The 15566-nt window shown below is 35.3% G+C and overlaps 3 protein-coding genes across 3 annotated transcripts; 1 reads left to right on the top strand and 2 right to left on the bottom strand.

Moving 5' to 3' along the window:
* Nucleotides 1–4249: 4249 nt before the first annotated feature.
* LOC114713771 (somatic embryogenesis receptor kinase 4-like) lies at nucleotides 4250–8207 on the bottom strand. Its single transcript, XM_028898446.1, has 4 exons — nucleotides 7423–8207; nucleotides 7296–7338; nucleotides 6628–6712; nucleotides 4250–5416 (listed from the first exon to the last, which is right to left on the bottom strand). The coding sequence occupies exons 1-4, from the start codon at nucleotides 8205–8207 to the stop codon at nucleotides 4398–4400; spliced, it is 1932 nt and encodes a 643-aa protein (XP_028754279.1). The 3' UTR covers nucleotides 4250–4397.
* A 1291-nt stretch (nucleotides 8208–9498) lies between these two features.
* LOC114713770 (rust resistance kinase Lr10) lies at nucleotides 9499–11585 on the top strand. The gene is made up of 3 exons (XM_028898445.1): nucleotides 9499–10306; nucleotides 10396–10422; nucleotides 10525–11585. The coding sequence occupies exons 1-3, from the start codon at nucleotides 9616–9618 to the stop codon at nucleotides 11583–11585; spliced, it is 1779 nt and encodes a 592-aa protein (XP_028754278.1). The 5' UTR covers nucleotides 9499–9615.
* Nucleotides 11586–13582: 1997 nt separating this feature from the next.
* LOC114713772 (PR5-like receptor kinase) lies at nucleotides 13583–15351 on the bottom strand. Its single transcript, XM_028898447.1, has 2 exons — nucleotides 15231–15351; nucleotides 13583–14792 (listed from the first exon to the last, which is right to left on the bottom strand). The coding sequence occupies exons 1-2, from the start codon at nucleotides 15349–15351 to the stop codon at nucleotides 13801–13803; spliced, it is 1113 nt and encodes a 370-aa protein (XP_028754280.1). The 3' UTR covers nucleotides 13583–13800.
* Nucleotides 15352–15566: the final 215 nt, after the last annotated feature.

Below are 15566 nucleotides of genomic sequence, written 5' to 3'. Positions count from 1 at the left end.
GATGAGTTAAACGTGGATATAATATATCCAATCGATTTGTTTTTGCCACTATACTATTTATTTTTATTTTTTTATTTTTTAATATTAACTTTGAAGAAAGCTCATTGAATTAATTGTGAGATCACATCATATCTGCTGCATACATCTTAAAAATTTACTGTATTTTTAAAATTAATTTTTATATATTTAATTTCATTCTTTTGATTTTTTATTACTAATCATCCTGTATCTAAAATCATAAAAAATCACTTTATCACTTTATAATTTAATTTGTCAATTATTTCAAAGATTATAGTGTTTTTTGAAAATTTGATGTTTTATTCTTATATACATATTACATATTTATGTAATATTATTTTTATCTAATTATTATATTAACGGTCCGATCAAACGGTCTAACCGATCTAACTGTTTGAATCATGACCTGTTAATCTTTTCAGTTTGATGTCTGGTTTGATTTTTAAAATATTGCTTGTAACGAAGTATGATATGCGTGTGAGATGGAAAATTTGTTCAGAATTTCATGATATTTCAACCTTTCAAAACAAAAAAAATAATCTTTTAAAAAATATCCCTATTTAGTTAGGCATACTTAAAAAAATTTTTTTTTAGATTTTGGTCTTTTTTTTTTGCAATTCCTTACTATAGTTACAAATTTAATTTTAAAATCATGAAATTAAAAGTTACATTTCAAATTAGTTTGATTTCAAATTTTTAATCGATAGACATATCTGTATATGTTTCATTATTTTCTTACTTTTGTATAATATGTTGCAGACTTATGGTAAAAACTTAAGATTAAATCAAAGTTCATATTTTAGAAGAAAAGAAATGATTTTAATAAAATTCAAGGGTGTAAATGTGATTTGGACGGACTCTTGAAGCAGTTGGAGAGGTTGATAGAAGAAAATATTTCTGCAAGTATTTATACTTTTTTTAAATTTAATACAAATGCTTTTTTTTTTCTTTTTTATTAAATCATTTAATTTTGTTCCGTTAAAACCGTTAAGTTTTATAGCTTCGTTAACAGTACTAATAAAGCAAAATTGAATGATTTAATAAAACGAGAAGAAAACATGGGTACCAAATTGAATATTGAAGGAAAACAGAGGCATCTGCAAAATGGTTTTCTCAAGGTTGAAAAATACAGCAAAAGACACAGAATTCATGAATAATAAGCATGCCGATTCACCCAAAAAAAGAAAAAGGCATGCCGGGAAACTTATGCTATATTCTAAAATAAAATAGTAATAATAACTTTTGAATGTCTAAATTAGATTTCAATTGCTCAAAAAAATGTGCACTAACTTTTTTCTATTATGGTGGTGCAGGAGACCAAATCTGTACAAAACTCCATATGCTAAAGTTCCCATAAACCATAAGGAAAAGCTCTTTACTGATGTTCAGGTATTACTACTATCAAGTTTTTCCAAGCCTCAGATGTGGATTGTGGGGAAGCTGAGAAGTGATTGAGTCATATATAGCACTCATCTAAACGACATTTATGCAGCTGAAATGCAGGATTCACCCACGCTCCGCAGCTACACTGCATACCTGCCCAGTTGAAGTAACCCAAAAACCTGTTTGCATCCACTTCATGGGTTGGACAAGTACTGAGGTACAGTCCACTGGTTGCTTTTCTGTGTTCTCATTTCTCTTCTCCATTTGAAACTTGCTTCTCCTTTTCCACGCTTATGGGAAACAATATTCTCATCTGAAGCTACAATTCTTCGGCATTTCTTACACCGGTAAATAAGGTGAGCCTATAATGTGGTCTTCGACTCAGAGCTAGCAGTTCCAGCCATTTGGATTCACTGATCAATGATGTAATGATGTAAATGTTTAATATTCTGCAAGTTTAAAAGCATATGAGAAGACATGGAACCTAATATAATTGTCCAATAGCCATTCATCCAGGCTTGGTTAAATAAATGAAGTTGAAAGGAAATAAGAGGTGAAAGAACACACACAACAAGTTAACATGTAGTGTCACACAAAAATTTCTCAGGATATAAAGATGGTGGTTCCTTCTTGGTTCATGCCCATTAATAATAGAAAAACTCACTATGAGACCATAAGAAAGGAATGTAATTACAACAAATGAGTAGCATGCATAATGACAAGTTCTAGTGTATCAACATGTTTATGCTACTTGTTATTAAGACAAGACCATACCCATTAATAATACGAAGTTCTGCGCACTTGAAAGTTAAACTTCTTGAGTAACCCGTAGTTCATTATGTTTTAATTTTACGCCCATGGCAAAAATGCCTTTACTTCAATTAACAAGGATGTAATCAGCATTCAGGATGATGCCAGTAACAAGAATTAGCACACACGCACATTGATCAGCCAATCATTGTCACTTTAGACACAAGTGACAGCAGATGTGAACTAGGCGTGACAATATAGAAAGTTGCAGAGACAATGAATGTTCATTTCAGCAACCAAAGCAAATTAAAAAAAAAAAACACACACACACACACACGTGCTCTCTCTACCAGAATTCTTACATCTGTTGAATTAGCAACGTGGGGTTCTCGAAACCAACGTGGTTATAGTAGCATCACATCTTCATCATTTGAGATCATATGCTTTGTTAGAGAACCATCCGATCCCACTAGAGGGGCTATTGACATATTGAACTTCTTCTGATGTCTCTAACTTACTCATATTTTCTTTTGTTGTAATTAGCCGATGATGCCCACGTTTTTTGGTTCGCATGCCCTTTGCAATTTCATTCTTTGATGGAATTTTCCCTTTTCTCCAAAACAGAAGCTTTCTCCATCAGACTGAAACAGGGAGTACTAGTTACCTGAAATCAAGTACACCTAAAACATGGTGCCATGCAGGGGAGACTGATGCCCCCAAGGTAGAATGTTCATTCAGATTGTCACTGTAGTTTCGCCTTTCATGAACAGGCCTGTCATCTCATCTTCTACCCCCTTCTCTCTCACAAGCTACGAGTCCAAACACATACAAAGACATATGAGCATTCTCATTCTTCATATTACACACATACAAGCTCTAAGTTGAACAAATCTAATGGTAGTTACTCACCAGTTTTACAACCCCCCCCCAAAAAAAAGAGATGAATTCTTCGTGGTAAATTATCTTACATTGGAATAGAAGATGATGAATAGGGATGGGAATCCTAGGACTCTAACTGAACTTGGTTCACATATATTTCTATCGAATCAACCAATAGATCCGCTGGAAAGCACAAGTTACATACAAAGGGCTTATTTAGCTAATACATGACCCTTGAGAGAAAATTCCAGACAAGCCAACAAGAAGTTAATTTTACACGAGGCAACAAGAAATCAATATGAACGCATTATGCATAGGGTCAATCAGGACTCGTAAAATTGTATTGTTCAACTATGTTTGTTGCCCTAACATTGTTTCCTACGTAAATTATACTCAGAAAACCAGAATAACACATAAACATTATTGCCTCCTTCGAATTTTTTCCCCGCGAATGCTTAGTTTCATGTTATTAGCAATCCCCAGCTTAATTTCATAGCAGAACGCAGAAGTTTCTAAACAAAGACAAGACGATTAAAAAGAAGAAGAAAATGACCAGCAACAGCTCAATCCCCAGTTGTGAACACCGCCGATGCCACGCGAATGCCCGGTATCCTGTATGTTTTAGTCTGGAACATGAAGCTTCTCGGAATTCATATATTTACAGTTCTCTGTGCAAGGCCCGTGAGGTTCTTTGATTAGGCTGACCACAAATGACAGGTACTCATGTGCACGTTTGGATCTTTGATTTGGGGCTAGAAAAGGAAGCCCAATTAGTCAGTATGCATAAAGAGCCTCCCTTCGCATTAGCCTTTTTTCCCCCCTTTTTGGGAAACGTCGCACCAGTTTTCCTTTGTCGTTGGGGTCTTCGTTCTAGCATACGGAGGAAAGAGCATTGCTTCCATGAAGTGGCGGGAAAAAGGATTTGGGACAATGCTCTTTTTACCAGGTCATTTCAAGCGATTGCCAACTTGGAAGAACCTGATTAAACCCTAGCTACGAATCGAACAGCTGTACATTGCCTAGTTTGCCATCAACGCCCTGGAACAGGTGAGCGTTTTTTGCTGATTACTTTATTCATTTCCATAGAGCTGATTTTGATTTTTACTGTGAAAGGATTTGGGAACATTTCATAATGCCGCAAATTAAGAAATATGTGTAATGCATTGATCCATAACCTGGTGGGTTGGGGGTGATTCCTTTATTTTTGAATCGTACACTGCAAAACTAATGCGTGAAAATTTTCAAACCATAAGAAAATGATCTAGAGTTAGGTTTACAATATTTCTTAGATTGATATATACTACCTTTGATTCTAATTATAAGAACTTGTTTACACATCTTATGTTAAAATCGAACTGTCTCTCGTACTATGCTCTGAAGATCTCTGAGACATCAACATCTCCTTGAAGCATCTCCACTACTCTGCTCATTGAGGGGCGATCACTTGGGCTCAGCTGTATGCAAGTAAAAGCAACTGTAATCATTTTCTGGGCTATCTTCTTCTCTTCTTCTGTGGCATTGCTTTTAAATATTGTTTCTTCAAACTGATCATGAACCCATTTCGCAAAGTAAGTCTGCCACGAATTCTGCACAACATCATAGTTCTTTCTTCTTCCTGCCATTTCCATCAGCATCATCCCAAAACTATAAACATCAGCCTTGTGTGAGATGCCTCCAATGTTTTTATACAGCAATTCAGGAGCCATGTATCCCATTGTGCCTCTAGCTGCAGTTAGAGACACAATACTTTTATCTGTTGGATATAGTTTTGCCAATCCAAAGTCTGAAATCTTGGGAGAAAAATTCTCATCAAGAAGAATATTGTGAGGTTTGATATCAAAGTGTAGGATTTGCTTGTCGCAACCTTGATGTAGGTACTCAATCCCACGAGCCACCCCTAAAGAAATCTCATTGATCTTCTCATAATTTATTGATGATTTTTCATGCTCAGAAAGTATGTATTTATCTAAAGATCCGTTTGGCATGAACTCATAAACAAGAGCTTGCTTTCTTCTCTCTGCACAAAATCCTATCAGTTGCACCACATTTACATGACGAATAGTTCCAATGGTGGAAACTTCATTGATGAAATCATGCCCATCCGTTGTTGACTTGCCTAATAGCTTAACAGCCGCATCACGCTTGCTTCGAAGCTTTCCTTTATATACAGAACCATAACCCCCTTCTCCTAACTTATGCTTGAAATTTTTTGTCATTCTTCTTATGTCAGAGTAAGAGTATTTGATGGGCACTAAATTGCTGTGACTTCGTAGGAAGTCCTCAATGTCATCATACTCAGATAAATGCCTCCTTCTCATATTATATATTAGAAACCCCACAAAAATTGGGAATCCCAAAGCAAATTTTGCTGCAAACCAATAGGCAACTGCGGGCAAAAAAAGAGGGAAAAAAAATAACTGAGAAGAAAATGAAGCAACATAAAACAAAATTTCCAGAGAATTTCAATTAATTTCACTTGCATAAATGTCAGCGTTGTCGAATGTTTTCCCCTCCCAAACGTTGAAAGGGAAATTTCTTACTGATGGTAGTAAATGTTTAAACAATTTCATGAAGGGTTAGGCACTTTCTGATCCCCAACTTGTTTTTCTTTATTCTTGTGCATTTTTAACTTTTTGGTTGTTAACGTCTGGCTGAGTAACTGCATCCATCATAATTGAAGTTATATCTTGAATATGGTTGGGGTTTCCTAAAGAAGTAGTTCTCGTCGATATACTTTGTTTAGGTACCTTGAAGTTGGTATATGCATGGAACTCTGTGTTGGGGTCCCCAAAATGAGGACTTCCCATTAAATTTTTTATGCTGTGGCTGGGGGTGCCAAAGGATAATTTCCATTACTAACTGCATGTTCGATATATGATAGATATTAGATAGAATTGGATTTAAGCTATAGATCCCTTATTGGCAATCCTAAATGGGGCAATTCCCACATATCAATAGGATTCGTTCCTGGTAGAAAGGAGATTTGTGGTCGCTTAAGCAAGAACTCTTGAGTTCAAGTCCATGTAAAAGTAAGAAACGCCTTTGGGTGAGCTACTCTTGATTGAGCTTGATAATACCCTAATCTGACCCGGTCAAATAACCACGTGAAAAAATGGACGATTCCTATTGATTCTTATGCGAATGTACAGTTGAGATTCTCAAAAGGGATAATTTGCTGTGTAATTGCTATTACGTAGGTAGTGTAAATAGGAGTGATAAAGTTAGCTAGAAAGATGATTGTGTGTTAATTGAGAGATACTGAGTTTATAAATAGGATATATGCCTACTTTGTATTCATATTATGATTTGTAAACATCAGTGAAGTAACTCAGTGCATCTCTCAGTTTCTCTGTTTGCTATTACTTTCGCCTCTCCATTTGTTTCTGTTCGTCTCTCAACTCTCTCTCCTTCCCTCTCTTTCCTCCTTTCTCCTGTTAGAGTTACAAAGTCTCGTCAGTTCCTCATTTATATACCTGGAGTTGGGCTTTAATAAAACCATAATTTACTTTTGAATGTTAAATGCAAGTGATGAATTGCATTCTTTATCTGACATCAAACAATTTGGAATAGATAAATGGTCAGAAGAAAAACTAATACCACAGTCCATAGGATCAATAACAATAGGGATGTAACAAAAAGGAGGGGAAAATGCTATAGCTGTAACTGAGGAAATTATGAGTACCTGATAAAAAGGGGAAACTACATGGACTTACTGGAAATTGGTGAGATTACATGGATTGAGGGGTTAATTTAAAACTAAAAGATTTATAAATAGAATGACTGAGACCTGAATTAGGTAGTGATCACAGCATGAGAGTAAGAATTCATTGCATCCTAAGTAAACTAGATTCACACGTTTATATTTATATGTCTAACTGATAAGACTTGTCTTTTTAATGTCCTTGTAAGATGAACACCTTAAAAATTTGTTTCTTGGATCTTAAAGTGGTTACTTACTCCTTCTCGATCCTAATATAAGAGCTTAAACATGTTTTATTTGTTTTACCAGAAAGGAAAACTTTTTTTTATCCACACCACAATTGGTCGGTTCACAAAGTTTCGGCCATCTACCGAAGCCTAACTCACAAGGACCTCCCATCTCTCTCATAAAGGAGGTTGTGGGTTCTATGTTACATGTTGTTAAAATAGGGATAGATGCGATGGGTGTCTGGTTCCCTCCCCTATGAGAGAGAGAGGTGTGCGTTAAATTGTCTAAACAAATGGGGGAAAAAAAGAACTAGAAAATTTTCTGGCAAGGAGAAAACCTTGATTGGCACATACCTGTATCCAAGTACCTCCAAGAGAAGTCTGCATTGTCAAAATTCAGATTAAAAATATAATTAATTTCAGTATGTTAATCATGACAATAATTGCTTTTCTTCATTAGAATACCGAGATAAAAATCCACGAAGCTCACCAATGAACATTGCAAAATCAGGATTTAGTGCATCCCGATGACAGAGAATCATATTAGTGGCATTTTCAAACCAGCAACTAGGTTCCCCTCCGTTCGCCACTCCACAACGATCAGCACGCCATTTGATGTGAATCCCCTTTACCACTTCACTCTCATGTTTCTGATATGAACATTTCTCATTACATGTCATCGGTCCCCATGGCACCATTTTCACCATCAAATCTATTTTGCAGGACTCTCCCACATCAGATGGACTTGGATACTGCTTCAGCATATAAGAATATTGCGCTTCTGGCTCTTCAGTAGAACAAAGCGCCACAATATTCTCATACAGATGAGAGAGAACTGGATTTTTGCAGCTGACAAACACTAATTCACCCACAAAAATACGATAATTTTTGTCTCTCAGTTCCATCTCTTTTGCTGATGAGAAAACGTGGGTGAAGTTGTCGTATGTACGAGTGATAGCGGAGTAGTTGTTGATGTCATTTCCAGCAGTGATGGATTGGAGAGTGGTGGTAGAGTTAGTGGCATAAATGGCCTCTACTAGTTGCCTCCCATAGTTCAGATATAACACGCTCTTGTTCTTCTCACAGACTAGTTCGTAACTGGGATCGCTGATCACTTGGGGATTGCGATTATAGGAATATCTATACATAAGAAATTGCATATCTTCAAAATATGGTTTTGATGAGAAACCAAACACTAGCCAATAACAAGGAATAAGAAGGGTAAGGAAGATGACGGTTTGCGTTATCATTGTGAAGGATCTGGGAAAGGTGTTTACAGGGCGGTGATAGTTCTCAAAAGCATGTATGATAATAGATAACACTTCGATGATAGATGACTTTGGAGTCAATGCTATGTGCCAATCAACAATTTAAAGACGTGTGAACAACTAGTAGTTTCTTCTTGCCCCTTTTCTAATAACCTTGAAAAGTCCGACTCTCATTGATTGCGTTCATGAATTGATCAATTTCTTGGAAGTTAATTCTAGTATACTCCTTCCATCTTCAAATATAATTTCAATCAACTCAGACAGTTTAAGAAAGTTAGGTTATTCTTATAATCATGTCTTAAAATTTAAAATTTTCCATTAAAATACACTGGTGATTTGTGAGTTGACATGATATCATTTATAAGATATACTTAAAAGGATGTCTGAAATTTTCGCTTACTGTGTTTATCATATTTATCATTTTTTGATTTCTTCAAATTAATTTATCTAACTTATAAACTAATATATAATTTAATATTAAATAAGGATATTTTAAAGAGATTATGTCACACTTGTTATAATTAACTAATCTATCTAACTTTCTCAACTTACATAAATTAATTAAGTAGATCTTATATTAAAGACAATAGAGGAGTAAGTTCTCTTCCTATTTATTCTCTCTTCACTCTCTCCCTCCATTGTGCCTAAGGTTTTAGTGCTTTTCACCAATTTTAAGTAATTTTCTAATCTACATAATTTTGTTATTTTTATCTTCAATTGATGATGCTCTTTTTAATTCATCCAACATTATACAGTATTTTTTTCCCCCAAGTGCTTGAAGTATTTTATCATTCAATTTTGCCTTTAAAGTATGTTTTAGGAGTTATTTTATTTTTGTCATTAACTTTCAAAAGGTTGATACATCCAACACTATAAAAAAATTTTATAATAACCTAACGTAATTTTTTTTTCGTGTACTTTTGTCTTAAATTAGAGGAGGAAGCAGCTAAAGAGCAGAGGGAACAGAATATAATAAATTACAATTCATGAAGTGAAGGTTTGGAAGTAAGCAATACAAAAAGTCTTGAGAATTTGTGTAAGCAATCCAGTTATGAGACAACTTATTAAAAGGAGTTAGGTGGCTAATCCGAAAAAAATTATGAGGCAGCTTGACATAAAGATAAAATTCATGGGTGCCTTCATAGTCAAAGATAACTACCAAACGACCAACCAATGAAATGCCAGTGGACCTATACTGAGGAAACAGACAATGAAAGCTTTGAAATTTGGTTCCGTTCCCATTTTTGGTGGAAATTTTCCAGTAAATAGGAGCAATGGTTCCTCCAAAATATCAAGAGGGTGGTTGCTTCCCATTTCTATCGTTCAAACTCACGCAAATTGTGTCTTAGATTTCGAATATTAGCATCGTACCTAAACATTGTTCTGAACAATGAAACGGCATAGCCGATTGGCCATCCTATTCTTTTTCTTCTGCGTCTTGACTACATTCACTCAACCACACTTCCCTGATCCATGCACGGTAACAAGTTGCGGGGTTGATGGACCTGCCATTCGATTCCCCTTTAGGCTCAAAGGAAAACAGCCAGAATGGTGTGCATATAATCCTGGCTTTGATCTTTACTGTAATGAAACAAACCACACGGTGCTCGAGCTGCCCTTCTCTGTCAAGGTTATCGTACGCGACATTGACTATAAAAAACAATTCTTTGCTGTGTCTGACCCTGATGGATGCCTTGCTCATCTCAATTTATCTGCATCGCCTTTTCGGTCAAATGATTATTATGACTCAAGCCGAAATGCGATATTCAATTGCTCAGGGACGTCTCGTAGAGATTCAAATCAATTTCCAAAATTGGGAAACTTCTCTTGTCTCGATGTTGCCGGCTATGAGGTTTTAGCTGTACCATACTTAGCGGATATCATAGACTATCCTCTTCTATCATGCACGAGAATTCCTGGTTATGCATCAGTCCCCGATTCATTTTTCTATCACAATGAGCTTATATATCTATCTTGGCTCGAACCAGATTGCAGAAAGTGTGAGGACCATGGAGGGCAGTGTAGATTGACAGAAAACAAAGTTGAACGTGAACCTGAATGTTTCCAAAACCCTCATACAGGTATAATTTTTTCTCCGATTATAATACCTTCATAAACAGAGTATAAAATCTATTTGTATGTGAAGCTGATATAAAGTTTATTTTAGCAGGTCCATCAAAACAAATAGTACTCACTGGTAAGGATTCTTCAGCCAACAATTCATCATTTCACATAAAAATTGAACATAAAAGTTCCCAAATGAATTTAATACATATTGTATATGTCGCTATATTTGCAGGTGAAATCCTAGGCCCGTTCCTGCTCATGTTTGTTGGGTTTGTTGTTTATTGGGTTACTGCAGCTAGCCTAGAGAGGCAGGGTTACAAAAAAATTAAACTGTTTTTGGAGGATTACAAAGCACTTAGGCCTGCTAGATACTCGTATGCAGATATAAAGAGGATCACTAATCAGTTCAAGGATGAACTTGGACAAGGAGCTTACGGAACTGTCTTTAAAGGGAAGCTATCTAATGAGATTCAGGTGGCTGTGAAGCTTCTCAACACTTCAACTGGGAATGGACAAGAGTTCATCAATGAAATGGAGACCATGTGTCAAATTCACCATGTCAATGTGGCTCGCTTGGTTGGCTACTGTGCGGATGGATTCAAACGAGCTTTGGTTTATGAATTTTTACCCAATAGTTCATTGCAGAAATTCATAACTTCAGCTGATAGGAAGGACCTTTTCCTGGGATGGGGAAAGCTTCATGATATTGCTCTTGGCATAGCCAAAGGAATTGAGTACCTTCATGAAGACTGTGACAAACGGATCCTCCACTTTGATATCAAACCTCACAACATTCTGTTAGACGACAAATTTACTCCAAAAATATCTGATTTCGGTTTGGCCAAACTCTGTTCTAAGGATCAAAGCATTGTGTCAATGACAACAGCCAGGGGCACTTTGGGCTATATTGCACCGGAGATATTTTCTCGGAACTTTGGCAATGTGTCTTATAAATCAGATGTTTATAGCTATGGAATGTTACTGCTTGAGATGGTTGGAGGAAGGAAAATCACAGATTTCACAGAAGAAAATGGCGAGCAAGTTTACTACCCACAATGGATTTATAATCTTCTAGAGAACAATGAAGACATACAAATCCATGTGGAAGGAGAGGAGGACACTAAAATTGCAAGGAAGCTATCCATTATTGGACTTTGGTGTATTCAGTGGCATCCAGCAAACCGTCCAACCATGAAAAATGTGGTTCAAATGTTGGAAGGGGACGATGAAAAGCTAATCATGCCTCCTAACCCTTTTGGTTCTTCACATGCAATTAGAACAAAGAGCTGTTAATGGAGTAAGGCGATTGGAACCAGAGTTATCTGCCATTTCAGAAATAGAGTGAAGTTCAGATGGATATAATTAGCTGTGTTAGACGTAAATTTGTGTTTAGCTTGGTAGTCTTTCCTTCTTGTAGTGTAAATTTCCAAAATAGGATCATAGATAGTTATCCATGAAAAAAATTCTAAACAATTATAAATAAGTTCTACGTTTTTGCCAGTGGCTATAAACAACCTAAAAAAATTGTTGTCCAGTATTTCATAGCCACATGGTTGGCTAAAGCTATATATCATAATCTAAGTTCTTGAAGAATTATTCCTTTTGAATAAAATGGATAAAAAGAAACTGCAAAGGCCTACATATATGCGAATGGCTTCCCTGTTCTGAAGCTTGGCTCACTCTTCACGAACTCATTTTTTGAAGCAGGGACTATCCATTTTGAGGAACTAAAATTACATCAAATGTAAACGAAATTCTTTTCGAAGTGTATAACTGCAAAGAAAGCTTAATACTCCTCCGATCCTAAATATAAGACCCATTTTGTAGTGTAATTTAAATTACAAAATGGGTTTTATATTTATGATTGGAGGAAATAGTATTTTAAATCTCCACTGAAGGGGATCGTTAAGATGTGGGAGACAATAGTAAGAGTAACACAATAAAAATATAAATGAGATTTGCTTTTACATTTTTGTGAATTTTTGTTAGAATTTTAAAGTAAAATTTTTTTAAAAAATAGAGCCAATGAAACTTTTTGTGTGCAGTGGCCAATAAATAATAAAGTTCTTTCCAACTTTTGAAATTTGCCCAACTCAATTCTATATAATTTATATAAGGATTGACTAGGACAGATTTTGGTGACTGCCCGTGAGTGATTGATGATTAAAGATATTATTAATAACAGTTGACTTGGAGTCAATGCCTTGTGCAATTCCACCACCACCACCGCCCATTAATAAATGCCACAAGAATTTTCAACGAAGATGAAGAACATGATGATGACAAGAGGAATTTTGCTTCATTCTAGCACACACATGTATATAGTTAAAAAGAATACACTTAAATAGAAACGAAAAATTGAATTTATATAATCTAATAAATAGTAATTATGAGAAAACTACATTTGCAATGGTTTCTAGGAAAAATTAGCGAGAAGTACCTATCTGAAATATTATCACCAAAAGAATTTGAAATTTGTTTAAAGATCTAGCTGCAACTCATTGCAACTCTTTTAACTAAGTACTAAAAGAAATACATGTTGCATAGCTGAAGAAAAATTACACTCATATGTTGAAGATGAGTTTTGCCTACTGAATTCAAGTCATTTTAATCAAAATCTACCTAGATAAGTAACTTTTCAGCAAATTTTCCTTGCTTCTATTTAATATCTCATTCTTATTAAAATGAAAAATATATAGTTATACTTCTGAAATTTTTTCGTTAGATTATACTATTCTACATATTGTCGGCAAGAATTGATGTTTCGGTAACAATTGATTGGATGGAACCATAAGCCGATGGAAATTAATTTTTTTAAAAAAGCCAAATTATATTGACTCCAAGTCAACCACAATTGCTGTGCTTTACTACCACTGAATTCATTATTGGCGACAAACTTTCAACAAAGTGATAAGAAAGATGGACCAAGCAATTTCTAGGAAAATGTGACAGCGTTTATATGGGAAGCCCCACCACATTACCCAAAAAAAAAAAAGTATAATACTCTGCCATAAATATAAAATCTAATTTGTAATATTGTACTACAAAGTAGATTTTATAATTAGGATAGGAAGTAATATTAAATTTGAAACTTAATTTTATCTTTCCGAACTCGTTTTCTTAATTTAAATCTACTGGATTCCTTATATCATCATGCAAGTTATATAAACTATGAATTAGAATTCCGCCAAACAGCAAATTCTTTTTTAAAAATGCATAACTGCAGAGAAAACTTGTTAATTTAAATTTCCATATACTGAAGAAATATAGCTATGTCATAAAAGAGCATGTAAAAACGTGGCAACATAAAAATTTCATTATTTACTAGGATAACAACCTTCTTCCAACAATGACCTACATATAGTCCAGTAAATCAGAATACTTCAGAAAACATTGAAAATACTAACCATAATGCTAGTTTTACTTATTTGCAAGTAGTTTAATCGGAACACAAGTTGTCAGTAGTAGCAATATTTTCTCCTAAAATCTCTCACCAAGTTACATAAATTTAGGGAGGAAGAGCCTCTTGAAGCTCCATTTCTCCCTCAAGCATATCTAACACATTCTTCATCGAAGGTCGATCATTAGGATACATCTGTATGCAATGTGAAGCTATTATGATCATCTTCTTTGCAATTCCTCTTTCCTCATCTGAGATATTGCTCCCCTCTATTGATTCCTCAAATTGATCATAAACCCATTTCGCAAAATAGGTCTGCCAGGAATGCTCAATGACATTCGAGTTCTTCCTTCTACCAGCCATTTCCATTAGTAGCATCCCAAAACTATAAACATCAGCTTTGTGTGATATTCCTCCAATGTTCTTGTACAAGAATTCAGGAGCCATGTATCCAAATGTTCCTCTTGCATTTGTCAGAGACACAATACTCTTATCTAATGGGTACAACTTAGCCAATCCGAAATCCGAAATCTTTGGATTAAAATTTTCATCAAGAAGGATATTGTGAGGTTTGATATCAAAGTGTAGAATTTGCATATCACATCCTCGATGTAAATACTCAATTCCTCGAGCAATCCCAAGAGAAATGTTAAACATTTTCTCGTAATTGATGGGCGTGTTGCTTTGTCTCTCCAAGAAGATGTACTTGTCAAGTGATCCATTAGGCATAAATTCATAAACAAGAGCTCGCTTACTTCTTTCGGTGCAGAATCCAATCAGCTGCACCACATTGCCATGATGAATCCTGCCAATAGTGGCAACTTCGCTTATGAAATCTTGTGCATTATTGGCTTTGGACTTTGCCAGTAACTTGATGGCTACATCGCGATTGCTTCGAAGCTTACCTTTATACACATAACCATAGCCTCCTTCTCCTAACTTGTGTTTGAAGCCATTGGTCATTTTCTTGATCTCTGAGTAAGAGTACTTGATGGGCATCAGGTTACTATTATTTCGGAGGAAGTCCTCAACATTGTCATAATAAGATTGATGTCTTCTTCTCCATCGAAGAATCAAGAATATTAAAACACAAGGTGCACCTAGTATAAATTTAGCCGCAGACCAGAGAGTTACTGTACACAAGATTTCAAAAGTAATCAGCATTAAATGAATTCTTCCTATGTCATATAGACTTATATATATATGGTCATACGTACATGTTTAACACATGGAATATAACCAAGCTGAATGTTTGTGTGAAAAGAAGTTTTTCATATTATGGCCTGTATATTTTCAGTTCTTACATGTATCATGATAGTTTGGTAGTTGAAGCTATGCTTTAATTAGTTCTTACATGAATTCCTCAAAGAAGACAATTCCACTGAGTAGAGAATAGCCAAAATATCTAACGGATGGTTTTATTTATGCAACTGTTATTGGTTTTGGGATGAAAATAACACGTATAATTAATAAATTTAATGAAGTGTGAGAAATGAAATTGTAGAACCAGGAAAGGGGGGGGGACTTGCTTCACTCACCTATACCGATCGCTTTCCCAATAGTAAAAGCTGCGTTGTAAAAATTCAAAACAGAAGTTTCGATTAGATCATCATGAAAATAATTGGTTCCAATATTTTCTTTTGTTCTCAAGAATACCATGATATATAACTAACTGCAAAAGTTCACCTGAAACCGTTGCAAGATCAAGTGGACGATGACAAAGAACCATACTAGTGGCATTTTCAAACCAGCAGTTAGGTTGCCCTCCATCCCACACTCCACAACGATCAGCAATCCATTTGATGTGAATCTCCTTTACCTCTTCCCTCTGAACTTTCGGATATGAACAATTCTCATTACATCTCATTGGCCCC

This window comes from Neltuma alba, unplaced genomic scaffold (genome assembly GCF_004799145.2).
Source record: "Neltuma alba isolate B1F8T4 unplaced genomic scaffold, ASM479914v2 tig00011461_pilon, whole genome shotgun sequence".
NCBI lineage: Eukaryota > Viridiplantae > Streptophyta > Magnoliopsida > Fabales > Fabaceae > Neltuma > Neltuma alba.
This window is presented reverse-complemented; position numbering and strand designations above follow the sequence as displayed.